General features: G+C 42.9%; 1 protein-coding gene across 1 annotated transcript in view; it reads left to right on the plus strand.

The window, feature by feature from the left end:
- The window catches only part of MALRD1 (MAM and LDL receptor class A domain containing 1), a 532,671-nt gene extending 514,750 nt beyond the window's left edge, over window positions 1–17,921 (plus strand). Inside the window, exons 38-42 of the mRNA XM_074985504.1 lie at window positions 3,204–3,286; window positions 3,384–3,480; window positions 13,335–13,410; window positions 15,627–15,692; window positions 17,805–17,921. Coding sequence (XP_074841605.1) covers window positions 3,204–3,286; window positions 3,384–3,480; window positions 13,335–13,410; window positions 15,627–15,692; window positions 17,805–17,921 — 439 coding nt within the window. The remainder of the gene's footprint in view (window positions 1–3,203; window positions 3,287–3,383; window positions 3,481–13,334; window positions 13,411–15,626; window positions 15,693–17,804) is intronic.
- The last annotated feature ends 2,197 nt before the right edge of the window (window positions 17,922–20,118 follow it).

A 20,118-nucleotide genomic window follows, 5' to 3' on the forward strand; every position in this document is an offset into this window, starting at 1 on the left:
TACCACTTAGTTTCCCTTATTAAGAGAAAAAAGAAATCATGAAGACAAGGGTGAAAGTTTTGAGTAGCAGATGAGCTTCCTTTCAACTCTTTTCTTGTTTCACAAAACATCTTGCGATTATCAGCAGTTATTTTATATTTAATTCCAGGTTACTTATTAATAGCTTCAGGACTAGCAGTAGTCCTTGTAGAATTTCATGAAAAGCACCCCTGTTCAATGACAATTTACCATTAGCAACTACTTTTGGAAATCTGTCAGTTAGCCATTTCTTAATTCACTTAATACGTGTAGCCAAATGCAAAGATATACCTCTAGGAATAAGGAAGGCAAAGCCACTGAACGTAAATCAGGGTACTATAAACCAGAAATGAATGATTCTAAAGAGGATTTAGGGGTCATAGTGGACAAGCAACTCAACATGTCAAAAGCACAAAGCTGTGACAGGAAGGGCTGACTTGTTCCTTAGATATGGGACCAGGAGACTAAGGCCTTTTCTGCATAACCCACCCACCTAATCTATGTGACTTCAGCTATGCCAATAGCAGAGCTGAAGTTGACATACTCATCACAGCATCTTGTATGCAATGAGGTCAGTGGGGGCCTGCTCCCCCAATAACACCAGCTACTCTTTTCATCCTAGTGGAGTACCATCATCACCCAGCAAGCGCTTGGAGATCAATTCATCACATCTAAGCAGATGCGATAAATTGACGGCCAGTGGCTGTGGTGTCAATCCCTGACATAGTGATGACAAGCCCTTAGGAGGCATATTTCCTAATATATATACAGCATTCATGACACCTATATTGCCCAAATGTAGCCAGTACTAGCAGACACATTTTAAAAATAATGTTGAAAAATATCTGGGGGTGCAGAAAAGAACTAAAAGAAAGATGCAGCTCTGGAGAAAATGTAATACATTGAAATGTGTAAAGAGCTCAGGACTGTTTAGCTTATCATAAAAAAAAAAACACTGAGAGATTATTTGATTGCAGTGAAAAAAGGAGAGAAAATACTGAGTATAATTTCATGCTTTCTTCCCTTAGCCCATTTATGCAGAAGCAACAAGAGTTGTGATATATAGTTAAAGGCTGTAGCATGATGCACAGGCACAAAAGGACCAGTGTAGGGTTGTCCAGGCAACCTTAATTCTGGGATTTCCTAACTTTTGAGTTTTCCAGAAATGAGAAAAAAATCTTTCCAAAATTAATAATTTTCTTTTAATATTGCGGGTGTATAATTCACACAATATATGCAGATTGGCATATTCTTTTCAAAAACTCAGTGTAATAGTCTGTGTGTGGTTTATTGGCTCTAAATTAAAATATTAAAACAAAATGACAATGGAGGAAAGCAGTCAAGCATTTGTAAAAGACAAGAGATCATCATACTTACCAGAATGCTAAACCATCCTAGGTATTGGTATGACAGATTTGCATCTGGGTTTATACATGTATAGGTCAATGAAATTACTGAACTAAACTGATTGTCTCTTGACTGCGTTCATATATGGTTAGCTCAAGAGTTGCTCTATTATTCCCACAGTTGAACTCCTACCCACTTAAGAGAAGAGATCAGCAAAGGGGTGTGGTTGTTTTTCGCTGGTGGTTTTTACTATGGAAATTTGGTTAAGGGTTGTATTTTCAAAAGAAAAGTAAAAGAATAAATGATTAGATAGCAATAAAGAAAAAGAAACACAGATTCTTTCTTTCCCTTCCTGGCTCCCCTGCCCTCCTCTCCACTGTGGAGATGGGACAGTCTACTCAGAACTGTTTCTTATTCTCACTGGAGCTAAAGAAACCAGATCTTGTTTGCAGGGCTGTATTAATTCTTCTGGGAGTCTGGGGACATTAGATTTTGTGGGACTCTGAGGCAGGGCAAAAAATGAGGGGTTCAGTTTGTGGGAGGGGGCTGCAGCTTGAGGAAGGGGGTTGAGGTGTGGGAAGGGATGAGGGGTCTGTTTGGGGTATGAACTCTGGGGTGAGGCTGAGGATAAGGAATTTGGGGTGCAGAAAGGGTGGAGGGAGCTCAGGGCAGGAGATATGAGTGCAGAGTCTCAGGCAGAGTACAGGAGGGGGCTCAGGGCAGGATGTTGGAATGGGATCACGTGGTGTGGGCAGAATTTCGGGCGCTGGAAGTTGCTAAGGGCTGTAGCGGGGGTTGGGATGCAGGGCACGTACCTGGAGCAGCTTGTCTTTGGTGTCACAGGCCATGTGGACAGGAAGCAGCTGGAGGCTCTGCAGGCAGCCCTGAAGTTGCCTGCAGGTGGTCAGTAGGAACTGTTGGGGGACAGAGCCTGCAGGCAAGAGAAGTATGCAGACAGAGCTTCCCAGTGTTTGCAGCTCCAGCCCATGAGAGAAGGAGGATACCAGGGGACAACAGCACATGGAGCCATGGCCTCTTCACCCCACCTCATCAGTCAGGGCTGGAATTCAAGGGCTTTAGTGGCTGCAGCTGAGGGTGTGGGCTAGGTGGGCCCTGTGAAAACATCTGCACTTCTGGTAGCCTGGAGATCTTTTTGCGGCCCCTCTCCTTAGCTCAAAGCCCTGAGCTCAGGCCCACTGATGGGGAACCAGGGGAAAGAGGCCAATTGCCCCAAGGCCAGGCAATTCAAAAGGCCCAGGGCTCCCGGCCAAAACCACTGGGCATCCTGGGTCCTTTAAATCACTGCTGGACTGCCACAAGGCATGCCCTGTGCACCTCTGAGGGCTGCCTGGGGAGGAGGGCAGCAGGGCGCAATGCAGTGCTCACTGCATGGTGCTGAGGGTTGGCTGCCCTACCTCCACCTCTTCTGCCCAAAGCTCCACCCCTTCCAGCAGCATGGTTCCGGCACCTCCCATCTTGCTCAGGGGTCCAGTGAATCTGTTGGCTCCCCTGCCTGGGCTGTGGGCCCTAAAGTGCCCCTCTTAACCCAGCCCTGGGTGTTTGGTGATGGACAGTGGTAACAGAGCTGCTAACTGTGGGTGCTGCTTATCATCCTCTCTGGTTTGTTATTTGCATTTATAACTTGTATTTTCACTCCGTCATTATTGTTCCTGCAGGTTATGCATTCTGGACATGCTAGAAATGCTCCCAGAACATTTGGATTTCCTCAGCCGTACTTTCCAGTGCTTTCTGTCATCCTTCAGCATGTTTTCTACCTTCCCTACTCGAAAGCTCTCCCAGATCCTCTCTCACAAATTTCTTTTTTATCTGATTCCCAGATGTGGAAAAGAATGGCAAGGAAATCGGTGCCACATCAAGGTTACTCCTCCCTCATCTTCAACTTCTATTCTCCTGCGAAATGGTGGGTCAGGTAAAAAGATATTAACCAGATCCAAGCCATTCTTATGTTTCCATCCCTTTGCTTATTATTTATCTCTTTCATTGGTCTGACTTTGCAGATATTCAGACTGGCTTGGGTGTTGCCTTAGCTCTCCTGCTGATCAAAATCACAGCCATTGTGTTGTGTTGCCTTTGGAAGAAGAAAGTACCAAGAACGTAAGTGAAGCCTTTTCTTGTGTGCAAAAGCAGACAAAAATGTAGCACTAAGCCGTGACTAATGGCCCCATTTTTGTGGTTTCAGCTTTTAAATCTCCTTTCAGTCTGTTTGCCTTGATCAAGCAACTATAAACATAAAGCCTAGCTTTGCACCCTAAGCTGACCTTGTATCAGAGGGGTAGCTGTGTTAGTCTGTATCCTGGAAACCAACGAGAAGTCTTGTGGCACCTTATCTGTTAGTGGACACCTTATCTGACCTAAGTGGACATCAAACTGGAGACAGTGAAATGCTTAGAGCATGTTAAATGCAACATTGTTTGGATATTCCACAGTCTCAGGATCTATCACAGCTCAGAAACAGCTGTGGTTTTTTTTACTTCATATTTAAATTGGAGGACATAGGAGACCTGTATAGTTTCTCAAAATCTCTAAGGCCAAATTCAGTTCTCAGATGCATTCCTCCAACTCCTTTGAAAGCCAGCAGGCATTGTGTGCACTTTAGAGAGCAAAATTTTATCCTAAATGTTTTCTAACATATTTGCAAAACATTGTATCTCTTTGGATTTTATAGCATCACCCTCCCTATGAAAACCATGCTGCATGGGATAGAAACATTTCTCTGATAAAAAAAGATCAGTTCTGAGAGACTGAATGTCTTTATTCATTTCTGTAAAGAATAGACAAATAAGAATCTAAACAAGATTTGTGGAAGTACTAAGATGTGTATTCTCTTCCCTTTCATGATTCACTGTGCTTTTATCACTTCTACAATCCTGTTCTGCCTCCTTTACACCCACTCTGCTCCCCTTGTGTTTATATATTATCTTTGTACATGTCTATCTAGATTGTGAGCTCTTCAGAGCCTAGGCCTCGTGCACTGGCAGTGTAGTCCAAATAAAAGCAATCTGCCTGCTGACATACGGAAAATAAAATGTCTCCTCCATAATTACTAAAGGAAAAAGGAAACCCGTTGCAAGAACGGCAGGAATAAAGAAGTGCTGTTTCTATCATTCTGCCACATAGGTTCTCTTTAACCAGCTATTCAACTTTTAGAACCTTTGCACAATAGTCCTCAGACTCACAGATCACTGATAGGTCTATTGGGGTTACCTTAGTAATGAGCTTTGCCTTTTCTATTCTCCTTTTCTCAGCTCTTCTTTCCATTCCTGTAGTCCAGTCTCTCTCTCTCTCGCTCTCCTGCCAATTACATCTCCTCTTGATGGTGTCAATTCTCTTCTTCTTTTTTCTCTCTGTCCATCTTCACCCCGCCTGATTTTCATCCTCTTTAATGCTGGCTCCTTCCCCTCACCCACCACACAAACAGCTAGCTGTCAAAGTCTCTCTTTGTTGTAAACTCCTACTGCTCTGCTACCTTGTTCTCATCATTTTTGTATTGCCAGACCCCGCTTTGCCAGATTCCCATCAGATTCCCCAGGCTTCATCTTCAAAAGCCAGCTCATCTCCTTCACACTTACACTTTACTACAGATGTTTTTCTTCTCAAGGCTGTCCCTTTCTCCCAGTCCTGCTGCTAAACAGTGCAAATCTATGAACTGAGGCAATTGCTCAGGAGACCTCACTAATTCAGCACTGCACTCTCAGTAGCTAACCACATGAGCTACTGGATACAGAAGCAAGCTGTGAACTAAGATTGTTTCCACACTTAGGAGCTATCTCTGTGGCTTCACTTAACTGCTTTGTGTCTGTTTCCTCCTCCAATGTGTAAATAGTCATATTTTATTATCCGTCTTCATTAAGTTTTGAGGCTTAATTCACTCCAGTTTATTATACATCCCACTGAGGCTCTCAGATAGATGGAACTTGAGAATTGTGAGATGAACATTCCTATCCTCCATGTCACATGGCCCTGAGTGTTTTATTTTTTAATTTCCATGAAATTTCTGCAAACATGTTTTAGTATTTTTCACCAAAACATTTTATAGTTACTTAGACTAGTGTAAAATATTATTTATTATTATGCTAAACTTTTCCTTCTACAGATTGAACCTCTCTTGTCCCAGCACCCTCAGGACCTGACTGGTGCCAGACAAGAGAATTTGCCAGATGACAGGAGGCCAATATTTTCTAGCATGTTACCAACACTTCCACTTCTTATTGGGCTATTAGAAGTCAGATAGAGGCAAATTGCAACTAAATAGCAGCACAGAACACTGGGAGCCAGGACTGGTGGCTGTAAATAAACTTTATGGGATCACAGGAAACTTGGCCACGCCCATGATAAGTGGTTGTCCAGCTAACTAAAATCATGCTGGATTACGGAGTTTGCCAGATAAGAGAGTTCAGATTAGAGATGTTCAACCTATACCTGCTTTAGTGGGCTTGCTGCTTACTGGACAGTTACACACTTCTCTTCCAGCTTCCCAGCCAGGATTTAAGGAATAGGATTTTTTTCCTTTCTTTTAATTGAATAAACTGAAAAAAACATGTGAGAATGACAGCTGGAGGATCTTCTTTTTCTACACAGAAGAGATACCATCAAGAGACAATGGCAGCCAGTCAGACAGTCTTTTTGTTCTGTGTTTGTATAGCACCAAACACAATGGCTACGTCTACACTAGGGGAAAACTTCAAAATGGCCATGCTGATGGGCAAATTGGAGAATACTAATGAGGCGCTGAAATGAATATTCAGAGCTTCATTAGCATTCTGCCAGCCACAGCACTTCAAAAGTGCTGCATTTTGCTCATACTCGGCTTGTCTACATGGGGGTACTTTTCGAAAGGACCCTGCACACCTCAAAATCCCCTTATTCCTGTCAGCCTCATTAGTATTTTCTGATTTGGCCATTAGCATGGCCCTTTCGAAATTTTGGCCAAGTGTGGCCACAGCCCATCTGATTCTTTTCCATTACAGGGATTCCTAAACTCTGTGGTAATACGAATAATTAATAATAGTAGTAATAAGTGTAGGGTTCCTCACACTGTCCTCTGCATATGCCTCACCTGTGACCTAGAGGAAATCATGCAAAAAATTATATTATTTAGTTCATTTCCCGGGGCCTAACTGGTCCTTTATGTGACTGCTGAGATTTCTAAACAGGTTGCTTGTGGCGGTGGAGGCTTTTCGGATTTTGAGTGCTACCTCTTATGAGTTAGACCAAGATAACCAACTTACTTCACATACTATTGAAAGGCGGTTTAGGGCTGTAATTGCTTTTTGGACTAAAAGTTTGGAAGCACACGTTACTGCAGCCATAAGATCATAAAGACACTGTTTTAAACTTAATCTAGGCAGCAACTGCCAGTGAGGGCAAGAGCCACCATGGGCCCAGGGGCAAGATGGGAGGAGGACCTAGTGGCAAGGCCAAGGGAAGAAGGGTTAGGGACTAAGGCAGTCAGCCTTTGGACCCCCACCCATGCTCCCTGAGAGCTATGCATGGAGAGATCGCACAATGCTTCTATGGCATTTCAGTGGGGCCGAGGGCACCTGCCCCCTTTACCCACCCCCAACAGTGGTCCTGGTGACTGCATATTCAGCACTTCTAACACTTCAGACTATTCCTATTTGCTTTCTCAAAACTCAAAATGAACTCTGGCATCTGAAAACCATCAATCTTTGGCTGACAAGTTACTTGTGCATATGTAAGGCACAATATGGCAATGCCACAGAGAAACCAAGGTTGTTACTCCTGCTTTTAATGAAGAGGATGTGATGCAGCAGAGGGATTTAAGTGACTGAAGGGTTAACTGCCTCTGATGCTTCACTACAACTTGGTTTCACCACAAAGACCAGTGTCCGCTTTACACCTTTAATGGGGTGATGAGATGTTGCCCTAGGTACCAGGCATGAGGCAAGTGCAGTGCTCTAAGATAAGAATCCTTCATTCTTGACTCAGAATGAGGTTGGCCTGAGTGAGTAGGGCGCAGCTGGGCCCCTGTTTAGATAATGTCCATTACAGTAAAGGCGTTCAGGCTCTCAGACCATTATGAGGCTGCATGTTCAGAGATCTGCAGCAGCGTCTACTCAGAATCCTCATAAGCTTTTGTGTTTGTTCCCATAACACTTTAAAGGGGCCTGGCTCTATCAATGCATCCATGGAACCAGCACAAGGCTGTGTGCAGTAGTCTGTGGCCCAGTTTTAGGATCTGGTGGAGACTACAGGGTTGAACCTCTCTAGTCCGGCACTCTCAGGACCTGGCCAGTGAGAATGAGAGAATTTGCTGGACCTTGGGAGGTCAATGTTGTCTAGCACTTGGCCAACACTTCCACTGCTTACTGGGCTCTTAGAAGGCATTTAGGGACACATAACAGCTAAATAATAGCACAAAACACTGAGAGCCAGGACTGGTGGCTGTAAACCAACTTCACAGGACCTGGGGAAACTTGGCCACACTCATGACAAGTGGTCATCCGGCTAACTAAATTCATGCTGGATTGTGGGTATTGCTGAACAAGAGAGTTCCAGACCAGAGAGGTTCAACCTGTAGTTGCAAGTGATGCAACAGATCTGGTTCATCAGAAGTTCAGCTACAGGGAAGAGGAGCAGGTGTTTTACTCTTCCACAGCTAATAGGTGAAGGGCTATGACTCACATGGTGAAACCTATTGGATTAAATTATATCATTCTTCTCCTAGTGCAAAACAGCAGCCAACCCTGAGGCTTGGCAGCAGTGTACCTCACTGCCAAAATGACAGTGGCAGTGACTACAACACCCTCAATTAGGGTTGTAAGCAAATTTGTAGAGCGAGAAACTGCAGACCTGAGGAAACCTGACTGTTTCCCCCATTCCTTCTTGTGCTGCAGAGGTATGGTTCTCAGGCTCAATGAAAGGCTGCTAGCAATGATACTTTTTGGCCGTGTCTACACTAGCCTCAAACTTCGAAATCGCCATGCAAATGGCCATTTCAAAGTTTACTAATGAAGCGCTGAAATACATATTCAGCACTTCATTAGCATGTGGGCAGCTGCGGCACTTCGAAATTGACACGCGCCGCCGCCACGTGGCTTGTCCCAACGGGGCTCCTTTTCGAAAGGACCCCACCTACTTCGAAGTCCCCTTATTCCCATCTGCTCATAGGAATAAGGGGACTTCAAAGTAGGCGGGGTCCTTTCAAAAAGGAGCCCCGTCGGGACGAGCCACGTGGCGGCGGCGCGTGTCAATTTCGAAGTGCTGCAGCTGCCCGCATGCTAATGAAGCGCTGAATATGTATTTCAGCGCTTCATTAGTAAACTTCGAAATGGCCATTTGCATGGCAATTTCGAAGTTTGGGGCTAGTGTAGACACGGCCTTTCAGTGGCAGCTATACCTCCTAACTGAATAGAAGTGAGGCACTACAAGGGCTTCTAGTTCATTGCAGATGTGCACCCAAACTTGATGTTTTCCCCCTGCAGCATAAATCTTAAACAATCACAAGAAAATTGTTTCTATGCTGCTCAGCTGTGTGTGTGTCCAGCTCTGTACTGCAGTGCCTAGGTCTTAGATCCTGTTTATTATCCAGCTGTCGCCTCACCCACCAGTAACAGCATTACTGTACCTTGGAAAATATTGCACAGAACTCCAAACCTCCTGGGATTTTTCAGCAGCATTGCTAATAGAAACATAGCAGATTGTAAACAGACCCTGAAACTCTGGGAAAATGAGTTAGAGAAAATAGTCACAGGAGCTGCAGGCTGTTCTTTTGGACAGGCAGAAAGAAGATGTTTGATCTCGTGGTCAAAGCACAAGAGTCTGAGTCAACAGGCATATAGCTCTTCTCCATACACTGTTTTATCAGCCTGTCACAGCACTCCAAAAGCCAGCTTTTTTTTACATAGGAGCTACTTCCACCACCACACCCTTTTCCTGGAGAGGATCTTGGCTTCTTCTTGCCTGATGGCTGTTAAACTTAGCACAGAGAGTATAAGGGATCTGGAGGAGAGAAAACAAGATCACTCAGTCTTAGAGTGGAACATTGCCAAGATGAGAGATGCAATGGCTGTTTAAAAAAAATTGCAAAGTAGCAAAAATAACAAAAAAGGCAATAAGGTACAAAACTAGACAGCCAAGATGGTGTAATAGCAGACTAATCAAGCAAGGTACCCAGAGGTACAAGTCATTCTCAACCACTTGCCATAACTATCTTTTGAGTCTGCCCAGATTGCCCCCAACACACATTTCCTCTGCAGAATGGAATAACTGCACTATATTTTTCAAACCTAAAATCAAATATTTTGAATATTGAAAAAGCTTTGTAAATATTTTAGGAACAAAGAACTTTAGTTAGATATACAGTGGGTGAAACAACTCAGATAGAATTGAGTTTTCTAACATAACCAGAAAGCAGTCCTATAGCACCTTAAAAACTAAAAATATAGTTTATTAGGCAATGAATTTTCCTGGGAGAGACCCACTTCATCAGATCCAGATCCAGTTACATCCCTGAATGTGAACATGGTGTATTTTTTTGTTTTTGCTAAAATTCCAACAATTTGGCATTTTTACCTCTGATTTATCCCTTCTTTATTCAATTTAGTTAATCTCAGATTTACTGGCTTTTCATATGCAAAGCATTGTACATGGCTAAGTTTTATAAGCTTGACCTATGGACCGATCGTTTTGTTATGCTATTTGTGAGTGATAAATGTTTACTCTGTACTGAAGAGGGCTGACAGAAGATAGATAACTTAATTCCCATCATGAGACCTTGGGGTGGACACATAGCTCATAGCTACAGCCATGAGCTATCATTTCCAGTTGGAGTAATGTCAAATAACAGCAAGCCTTGAAGAAATGAAATTAACTCAAATCACTCCAAATATATTTAGTAAAATTGTTCAAGGAGTTGAAAATTAGAGTGTAAACTGATGATCATCTGGCTGCAGGAAAAAAATTTTTCTCCTGTGTAATATTCTAGTTCTATGCTTCTCTGCAGCATCCACAGAAGCAACAGTATGCTGGAGTGAATGAACCACTGTCTGTTCTAGTATGGCAAACCTTATTTTCCTAATTAGCCAAAGGCAAATACACCATGTCCACATTCAGGGATATAGCTCCAAATCTGTGAAGTGACATCCATTTTTGCCAGTGAAACCTCATTTGAGCAAGCCTCTCATCCTACATTTGATGGATTCAAGCACCACACAGAAGTGACGGGCTTTACATATTGGCTGCGTCTACACGTGCACGCTACTTCGAAGTAGCGGCGCCAACTTCGAAATAGCGCCCGTCACGGCTACACGTGTTGGGCGCTATTTCGAAGTTGAAATCGACGTTAGGTGGCAAGACGTCGAAGTCGCTAACCTCATGAGGGGATGGAAATAGCGCCCTACTTCGAAGTTGAACGTCGAAGTAGGGCACGTGTAGACGATCTCCGTCCCACAACATCGAAATAGCGGGGTCCGCCATGGCAGCCATCAGCTGAGGGGTTGAGAGACGCTCTCTCTTCAGCCCCTGCGGGGCTCTATGGTCACCGTGTGCAGCAGCCCTTAGCCCGGGGCTTCTGGCTGCTGCTGCAGCAGCTGGGGATCCATGCTGCATGCACAGGGTCTGCAACCAGTTGTCAGCTCTGTGGATCTTGTGTTGTTTAGTGCAAGTGTGTCTGGGTGGGGCCCTTTAAGAGAGCGGCTTGCTGTTGAGTCCGCCCTGTGACCCTGTCTGCAGCTGTTCCTGGCACCCTTATTTCGATGTGTGCTACTTTGGCGTGTAGACGTTCCCTCGCAGCGCCTATTTCGATGTGGTGCTGCCCAACGTCGAAGTTGAACGTCGACGTTGCCAGCCCTGGAGGACGTGTAGACGTTATTCATCGAAATAGACTATTTCGATGTAGTGTGCATGTGTAGACGTAGCCATTATAATCCAGTCTGACCACTTTTAAATCATTTCCAAGTAATATGATGGGGGTTTTTAAGTATAACTACATCTTATTTAGTGGGAAGTGACTTTAAAAAACCTATTAATTTCAGTGTAACAAGTTGCCATTTAAGACCATGCACAAGATTTTTTTTTTTTACATCGGTTGAAGTTAGGCAACTATATCCCTCTGAAAACACAGGACTCCTGAGGTAGTCATAAATATGTTAACATGAAAAGAAGGAAGTTACCTTATCAAGTGGAGGACCTGTAACTCCCTTCTTTTCATGTGCTAGTATGTTTATGACTACCTGCATTTTCCCCTCCATGCATCTCACAAACTGGGTCTTTGCCCATGAAAGCTTGTGCCCAGATAAATCTGTTAGTCTTTAAGGTGCCACAGGACTTCCTGGCGTTTTGTTTTGTTTTCAAACACAGACTAACAGAGCTTCCCCTCTGATACTTTAAAAATCTAGTCACATGGGCTATGGCTACTGTAGAAGCATCTGTTGACCGACCTTTCTATTGGAAGAGATTTTCCAACACAATGTCTGTCAACAGAGTGCAACTATACACTAAAGCAGACCAAAAGATAGATCTGTTCTGTTGAGAGCAGCTAGACTGCCTGGACACTCACTTGACAAAACAGCCATCTGGAAGCACAGCAGAAAGGGCTGCCCAGTGTCCTGGAAGCCTTGTCTGTCAATAGCAGGCCCTCCAGAGGATCCACACAGATTTATTGTTGACGGAATCTGTTGACAAAGGCACTGATCCTTATCTGGGAGAGCCAGAAGGTTGTTGGCAGAAGTGCTGCGTTTTGTCGACAGACTTGACAAAATGCATTTTGTATGAGGAGGCGCAGTGAGTTTTGTCAAAGCTGGGGCTGCCGTCGGGGTTGAGTGGGGACTCCCCTACCCCCCAACTTGGTCTCTGGGTGGAGCTGCCAGTGGGACTCCCATCCCCAAGGCTGCCTCCCTTCTACCTGGTGCTGACCAAGTCCCTGGAGTTGCCGGGGTTCCTTAGGTTGAGACCCTAGGGCTGGACCTGCTGGCAGGGCTCCCAGCCCTGGGGCTACCCCCCAGCTCTGACCAGGTCCCTGGGGCTGGAGCTGCCTGCAGAGCTCCCAGCACCAGAGCGCTGCAGTTCCCCAGGCCCTGGCCAGGTCTCAGGGACTGGGGCTGTCAGTAGATCTCTGTGCCCCAGCCAGTTCCTCACTGTGGGGCTGCTGGGGACTCCTGCCCCCCCGAGCCAGGTTGCTGCAGCTGAGGCTGCCGAGGTGCTCGTACAGAGTACTGGCCCATCCCAGCATAAAAAAACACTGGTTATTGGGATTTCCAAAGGGGACACTTGCTAGTCACAGCCTGCTGAAAAGCAAGACATACGGTTCCAACTAGAAGTCAGTGAGTGTAAAGGAGTGAGGGCACCTTATGAGAGAGGGTTCTTTCAGAACAAACCAGAACTCTGCTCTTGCCCACATCTCCTTTATGCCCTCTTCTGTCTTCCTGTGCTCATAACTCCATTATGGTCCCTGCCCCCAACAATTCCCTTTGTCTCTTTCAACCACTCCTAGCATTTTGTTCTTGCATGCTACTCCCTTATTCTTAGAACAGCATCCTAATTAATCTACCTCCATTAAATGTCTGTTTTGTGTAACTTTCAAGTCTTAGACCACATGCTGTGGTCTTCCTTACTGTACTGCAATGTCTTTGGGCTGATCCTGTCTGTGCCATTAAAGTGTAAGCTTTCCGAGTCTGTAATTTACTTGTTCGGCCTTATTGTACAGCACCAAGTATACCTACACAATACCTTATAAAGTATGCTATACCTGTCAATGGATGTGCCACAGTATATTAATTTTTAACAGAAGGAAGATAAACAATTCTGCTTTTGCTGTCTTATCAAAAACTGCTAGCTCAAAGATACAGAACACAACCCATCAGACCAAATTCATCTCCTGGGTAATACCATTGACTTCAGTGGAGTTATATCAGGAAATAATTTTGCACTGTATCTTTTTGATGTGGCCTTAAGCCGTTTTACTATCTGCTGGTCTATGTCTTTTTAAGGAATGAAGAGAAAACTCATAATACTGCATTTGCTAACCCACTGTATGAGGCTCTTAGTTCACCTGGTGAGGTAAAGGTAAGTAGCAATAACCAGCCATACACTTGGAGAAGTAGAATATACAAAGCCACAGAGTTGTTCAAACATGGTGCTCAGGAAAACAAATTAAAGTTTTTAAATGAACAAAAAAGTCATATGAAACTGTTACATTACCACTGACTATCAATGTAAGATTTCTGCTCCACTGTATTTTCAGCACAGTAAGTCTACATGTACATGGCACCCTAAATTCAAACTTGTGTATCTTATTTTGAGTTTATTTCAAAATAGGTTATTTGGCATTTGATGCTGTCTAAACAGCACCAAATGTTGAAATAACATGCTATGTTGAAGCTTCCCTTACTCCTTCTGCAACAAGGAGTACAGGGATGCCGAAATAGCATGCACATTATTTCAAAAAACTTTTCGAAACAACAGACACATTTCAAAGATGCAGAGTAGCTATGTAGCTGTGATAATGAGGTATCCCAAAATAACTCTGCCATGTAGACATAGCTTAAGGGGCCCATTGGAAGGCAATATAATGTTAGGAATGTCTTCTGGGTTACAGCTACTATAATTTGGCTGGTGAATCTGAATAACACTTATTCTGGTTAGAGTGTTTAGTCAGATATTTAGTTCAAATGCCCATTCACTGGGCCTCTCCCTTTGTGCCTCTGAAAATAAAGAGCACTTCAAAGACACAAGGGGTTAACTAAACTACAGCACTCAGCTACATGTATGCAACACCACTGGATTTGGTAAAATCCGATATACCCCCTAATCTTCTAAAGGTGTTGCAATTTTCACTGCTATAAAAATATAGTAAACCAAAAGCCAGTGAATAGATCATTATTGGTACGTCTTTACCTAATCCCATTTGCTGAACATAACTCATGGCATGTCTACATCACCTCCTGTACCAACAGGCAGCAATCAATCCAGCAGGGGTTGATTTATTGTATCTAGAACAGATGTGATAAATCAACTTTTGAGCACTCTCACATCAACTCTGGTAGTCCAGCAGAAGGAAAAGCAAAGGTGCAATCAGTGGGAAAGCATTTATGCACCTCAATGAAGATACGATAGGAAGGAAATCTAAGTACATTGATTTCAGCTACATGATTCACACATCTGAAGTTGCATAACGTACATCAGTGCTAAAACAGACTATGCCTGAGTTTACTAATAAAACATTGCTAGTCAAATTATACATCTAACAGCTGCATGCCTCTGTAAAAATTCAAAAGAGGGGATTCAACCAACAAATAATATATTGGGCCAAAAATTTTGCTCTAAGTTAGACCAGTACAGCTCCATTAACTGAATGCATCTCAAGTACATAGCTGTGGTATTATGAGTGAGTTTTTAATTTAAAAATAACCCATATGAAGCACATTGTCCATTTGCCTTGGGAATAAAAGGTGCAAATTAAATCTTAAAGCATCTTCCCTACCTCATTTTGAGAGTACTCTTAACAAGGCTATAAGAATTAGGCTAGGTTTGCCATTGCAAATAAAATTCCTTTTAGCCTTTCCTCAGTAATATAAGATCCCACCAGTGTCTTAAACAGGATTGACGATGGCACGCCATTTACTTTCTGTAACAAGTTCCTCACATCTGATTGTGGAAACATTAGATCAGATGTATTAACTTGCAGGCTTGGGTTTATAAGAGCAGGCTGGAAACATTCCCATTACGATCATGCCCATTTTGCTAGGAAAGTTCTCTTTTAGTTAAAAACGATTCTTGCCAGGTTTCATTTAATAGCGAGCTGAAAAACAGAAGCATGATGTCAGAAGTGATATTTTCATACTGGATGAAAGATCAGTGGGTCCTGTGATTGAAATTCAGTGTGCCATTGGATCTTCTCTTTTGTTTTCTTTGAGAATATGTGTTTTCAATAATTTTTGCCCTATGAAACGAAGCAAAGTTTGTATTATTTTCCAAGAGCTTAAAGAACATTGTCTTGAAGTGACTGATACCTTCAATCAGAAAATATAGTCACACAGTAATGGTATCACTTATCTGCAGATGAACAACACTTCAGCATTTAACAAAACCAGGCTAACTGACGTTCCTGATGTATTAGTATTGCTGCAGTTTTGCCCATACAACTGCATCATTGTTTGTTTATATTTTTAGCTCAGTAGTATCATTTGATGATAACTTTGCTGGCGTGTGCCTCTTTAATGTGTCTCTTTAACGTCACTGTTGTATTAAGTTGCTCTGAAGCTTATATATCTCTTTTGTAGTCTCCTGAGTGTGTTGCCTCACCTGTTGTTCAAATCAGTGTTTACCCCTGGCAAATGCAAGAGGAGGTACGTATCAATAATTCCTATGATGGGTATTTTGAACCTCTCTCAAATAATTGCATTCTTTTTAATAGATGAACAAACTGCTTCTTTACTTCAGCTTGCTTCTGCTTGCATTTGCTAAATATTACAGAAACGTATATTTCCCACAGATAAGCACAGTCAGACAGAGTACTATGAAGGAAGATGACTTTGCTACAAAACATTTGGTTTTTAACTAGATTAATGATTGAAGCAACCTTGTACAGAGCTTAATTTGAAATGCTGAATTAAGCTGCAAATCCTATATTAAATGCTTTTCAAATCTCCTCATTAGGTGATTCTCTCTAAAAGAACTAAGAAGTCCTCTTAATTTGAAACATTTCATTATTCCAAATCCAGTAAATGCAAACAGTCTGCTCTCCTCTGTGTACTGTCCTCAGCGCATAATTAAGAACATTTTAAGATTATGTTATTGAATTGTATCAAAATATGCCAGCCTTAAATTGAATCTTTAGTTTCTCTGTCAGTTTTACAAAATGAAAATTCACTGTCATGGTTCTTAGTGCTGCTATCCCTTCAATTTTTTTCTTATAATAATCTCTCATAAGAGCCTTAGATAATCACCTTTCCTTATTGCATGTTCAGATTGAACCTCTCTAGTCCGGAATCCTCAGGACCTGACTGGTGCCAAACAAGATAACTTGCCAGACCATGGAAGGTCCATACTGTCTAGCAGTATTACCAATACTTCTAGTGCTTCTTGGAGTCTTAGAAGACATTTAAGGGTAAATTACAGCTAAATAACAGCACAGAACACTGGGAGCCAGGACTGGTATCTGTAAACAAACTTTATGGGACCACAGGAGACTTGACCACACTCATGATAAGTGATCATCCAGCTAACTAAAATAATGCCAGATTATGGATGTTGTGAGATGAGAGAGTTCCGGACTAGAGAGGTTCCACCTGAAGTAGTAGGAAGGGATGCAATTAATGTAATGCTAAAGGAAGGACAGGGAACTTACTGAATTTTACAAGTATGCTACCAGTCACAGCTTTTATTGCCAGTGCAACCCATGAACTTCATTCAGTAGCTCATTGTAGCATAGCACTTCAGAATATTGTGACACTTTAACCCTTCTCAAGAAGGCAGTTGCTCTAGCAATGATCAGGGGTCAAAAAAGGACTTGCTTGAAGAGTAACTTGATATATTTGTCCATAAGCCACTGTATATAGTGCTTTCAACACCACTTGTGAGCAATCACTTGTTTAACCAACAACGAAGGGTCCTGTGGCACCTTATAGACTAACAGAAAAGTTTAGAGCATGAGCTTTCGTGAGTTAACTCACTTCTTCAGATGCTGGTGTGAGATTGATAGATTTCCATTCCATACGGCTAAATGCAGTGCCTTCCATGTTGTCAAGTATCAGAGGGGTAGCCGTGTTAGTCTGGATCTGTAGCAGCAACAAAGGGTCCTGTGGCATCTTATAGACTAACAGAAAAGTTTAGAGCATGAGCTTTCGTGAGCATCTGAAGAAGTGAGTTAACTCACGAAAGCTCATGCTCTAAACTTTTCTGTTAGTCTATAAGGTGCCACAGGACCTTTCGTTGCTGCTACAGATCCAGACTAACACGGCTACCCCTCTGATACTTGTTTAACCAAAGCACCTGTGTAGCAACAATGCAGCAAAAATGTACTCCATGGACTAGATCATCAGCATTATTATTAATTTGTAGTAGAGTAGCACACAAAAACCCAAATCAGAATTATCCCCCCATTCTGCTAAGCATTTTACCATCACATAGTAAGAGATACTCTATGCCCAAAAATGCTAATATAGACAAGACAGATACAGGCAGGGAACCATTATGGAGTCAAGAACTGGCTAACCCAAGGTCACCAAGTAGGAGGTAAGAACTGACAACCTCAAGGCCACACACGTTAGGGGAAGCATGTTAATTTACTCCAGGCAAGAATCTGAGCCAAAATGCCTGGGATTCTTTGAACATGAAGGTATTCAATGGGACAGGTGTTACTGCATATTACTTGGAGGGCTGAAAACCTACTGCCATTCTTCTACCTATTTCCATACAGCACTTATTGTTGAAATAACATTTTCATGCCTTTCTTCTAGCATGCTTCCAATAAAGACACGAGTGCCTCTTCCTTTGCCAATCCACTTTATGGCAAAGTGACAGAAGACGTGGAGAACTTGTGCAATTTCTTGAAAGTAGACATAAAACAAAAATGATACTTTATGTATTTTTTTCCTTTGGCTGAAGCTTTTGTTTCTAAATCTAGTGGAAAATACATGATTATGGTATTATGTTAGTAATTTGAATGAAAGTGGAATAATTCCTCAGTTCGAATAATTTTGTTCTAAACATAGCTTTACCAGGAGAACAACATCCATGCACGTGGGAAAACATAGACTTATGTGATATTTCTCTAGGTACAAAAATAGACTGGTAACTGTAACTATGAATTCACTACACATTTGAAAAGTTGAAATTTCAGTACGTTAATAAAAAGTTTTGTTTAATGAAAACCATTTTCTTGGGTTATTTTGAGTTCTATTGTTATAGAGAAAGATTACTCATTTCCATAATTATGAACCATAAGGGAACTCTAACTAGTTATTTTATTTTTCGAAAGAGAAATATTTTCGAAAGAGAAAATCAGGAGAGCAAATCTGCCACCCAAAGAAGCAGACCAGACTATTTCAAGGTAATCTGCACTATTATAAAAGGAGAGCTGTCTGTCCACCATCTGTCCATCCCACTGTAGTCATGAACATTCCCTGGGGCTGTTGTGGTGCGTGCGAGGCTGTGGAAGGATTGGCACAAGGGATCATAGAATCGTACAGAATCATAGAATTCCAGGGCTGGAAGGGACCTCAGGAGGCCATCTAGTCCAGCCCCCTGCCTAAAGCAGGATCAACCCCAACTAAATCATTCCAGCCAGGACTATGTCAAGACGGGATTTAAAAACCTCTTGGGGTGGAGTTTCCACCACGTCACTCAGTAACGCATTCCAGTGCCTCAGCACTCTCCTGGTGAAATAGATTTTTGCTACTATCCAAACTATACCTCTCCCTCTGTAACTTCAGACCATTGATCCTTGTTCTGCCATCTATCTCCACTGAGAACAGTCTCTCTTCCTCATCTTTAGAGCCCCTTTCAGGAAGTTGAAGGCTGCTATCAAATCGCCCCTCAGTCTTCTCTTCTGAAAACTAAATAAGAAGGCACAGAGCCAGGGTGGGGTTTGTATGGGGGCAACTCCCCTGTCCACCTCTCCTCACCCTGGGAGAGAGGGAGGGTGGTTACCAAGGAAAAGAAGAAAGAAACCATGGGGCTGAGATGGCAGCTCTTGGAAAGGAACTGCCCCGCCATCCCATGCCTCCCTCCTGCAGCCTCCATGCTGCACCACACCAAAACCACTGGGACCCACTCTCGCCGCCTCCCTGTCCCACCTCCCCTTTATAACCTTGCCCATCCCCTCACTTCCTTTGCCCTGAAGCCCCTCCCTCTTCCCCTCTTCCCGCTATACCTCACTGCTCCTTCCCTCAGTCTTCAGCCCCTCCCACTGCCCTCCCCAGTGAAAATACATAATCTGCACACATAGCACTCCTGTAATGAGGTTACCAATTCAGACATAATGTGCCCACTGTTTGAAATTCATCTGTGTAGATAACAACAAAGTTATTTTGGAATAACAGCTGCTATCTTGAAATAACTTGGCTGTGTGGCCATACTCTCTGGGTGTGTCTAAACTAGGAACTAACTTGGAAGTTAACTTCGAAGTTAGACAGTACTTCGAAGTAGCCAGCAGAGAGTCTGCACGCATTTACCCTTACTTTGAAGTTAACTTTGAAGTAGGGAGCCCAACTTCAAAGTCCTTACTCCATTCCCAGGAGTGGAGTAGTGCCCTACTTCCAAGTTTAACTTCAAAGTAGGGTGTGTGTAGGTGCTCAACTTGGAAGTCGCTTACTTTGAAGTAAACGACTTCGAAGTTATTTTTGTAGTTTAGGCCCAGCCTTAGAGACATATTCCTGAAATAAGAGGCAAAGCACTGTTTGGGACCAACACCATAGAATACTGGAATATTTTGGTAAAGGCTTTCTCCTCTTAATTATATGTTGGAGTATTAAAAAAAAATATGGAAATAATTTGCTGACTACTCCTGCAAGGCCAGTGCATTTGAGGATTGGGGCTTGATTCTTCAAGGCTGTGAATACTTCAGGTCCTGAGCTCACTGGGCTTTCAATTAAGTCCAGAAGAGCTGATTGCCCGCAGCATTTTCAAGAAGTCCAAACCTTACATGACTGAGTCTAGTATCAGAGGGGTAGCCGTGTTAGTCTGGATCTGTAACAGCAATGAAGATTCCTGTGGCACTTTATAGACTAACAGAAAAGTTTTGAGCATGAGCTTTCGTGAGCACAGACTCAC

Source organism: Carettochelys insculpta, chromosome 2, assembly GCF_033958435.1.
Source record: "Carettochelys insculpta isolate YL-2023 chromosome 2, ASM3395843v1, whole genome shotgun sequence".
Lineage (NCBI taxonomy): Eukaryota > Metazoa > Chordata > Testudines > Carettochelyidae > Carettochelys > Carettochelys insculpta.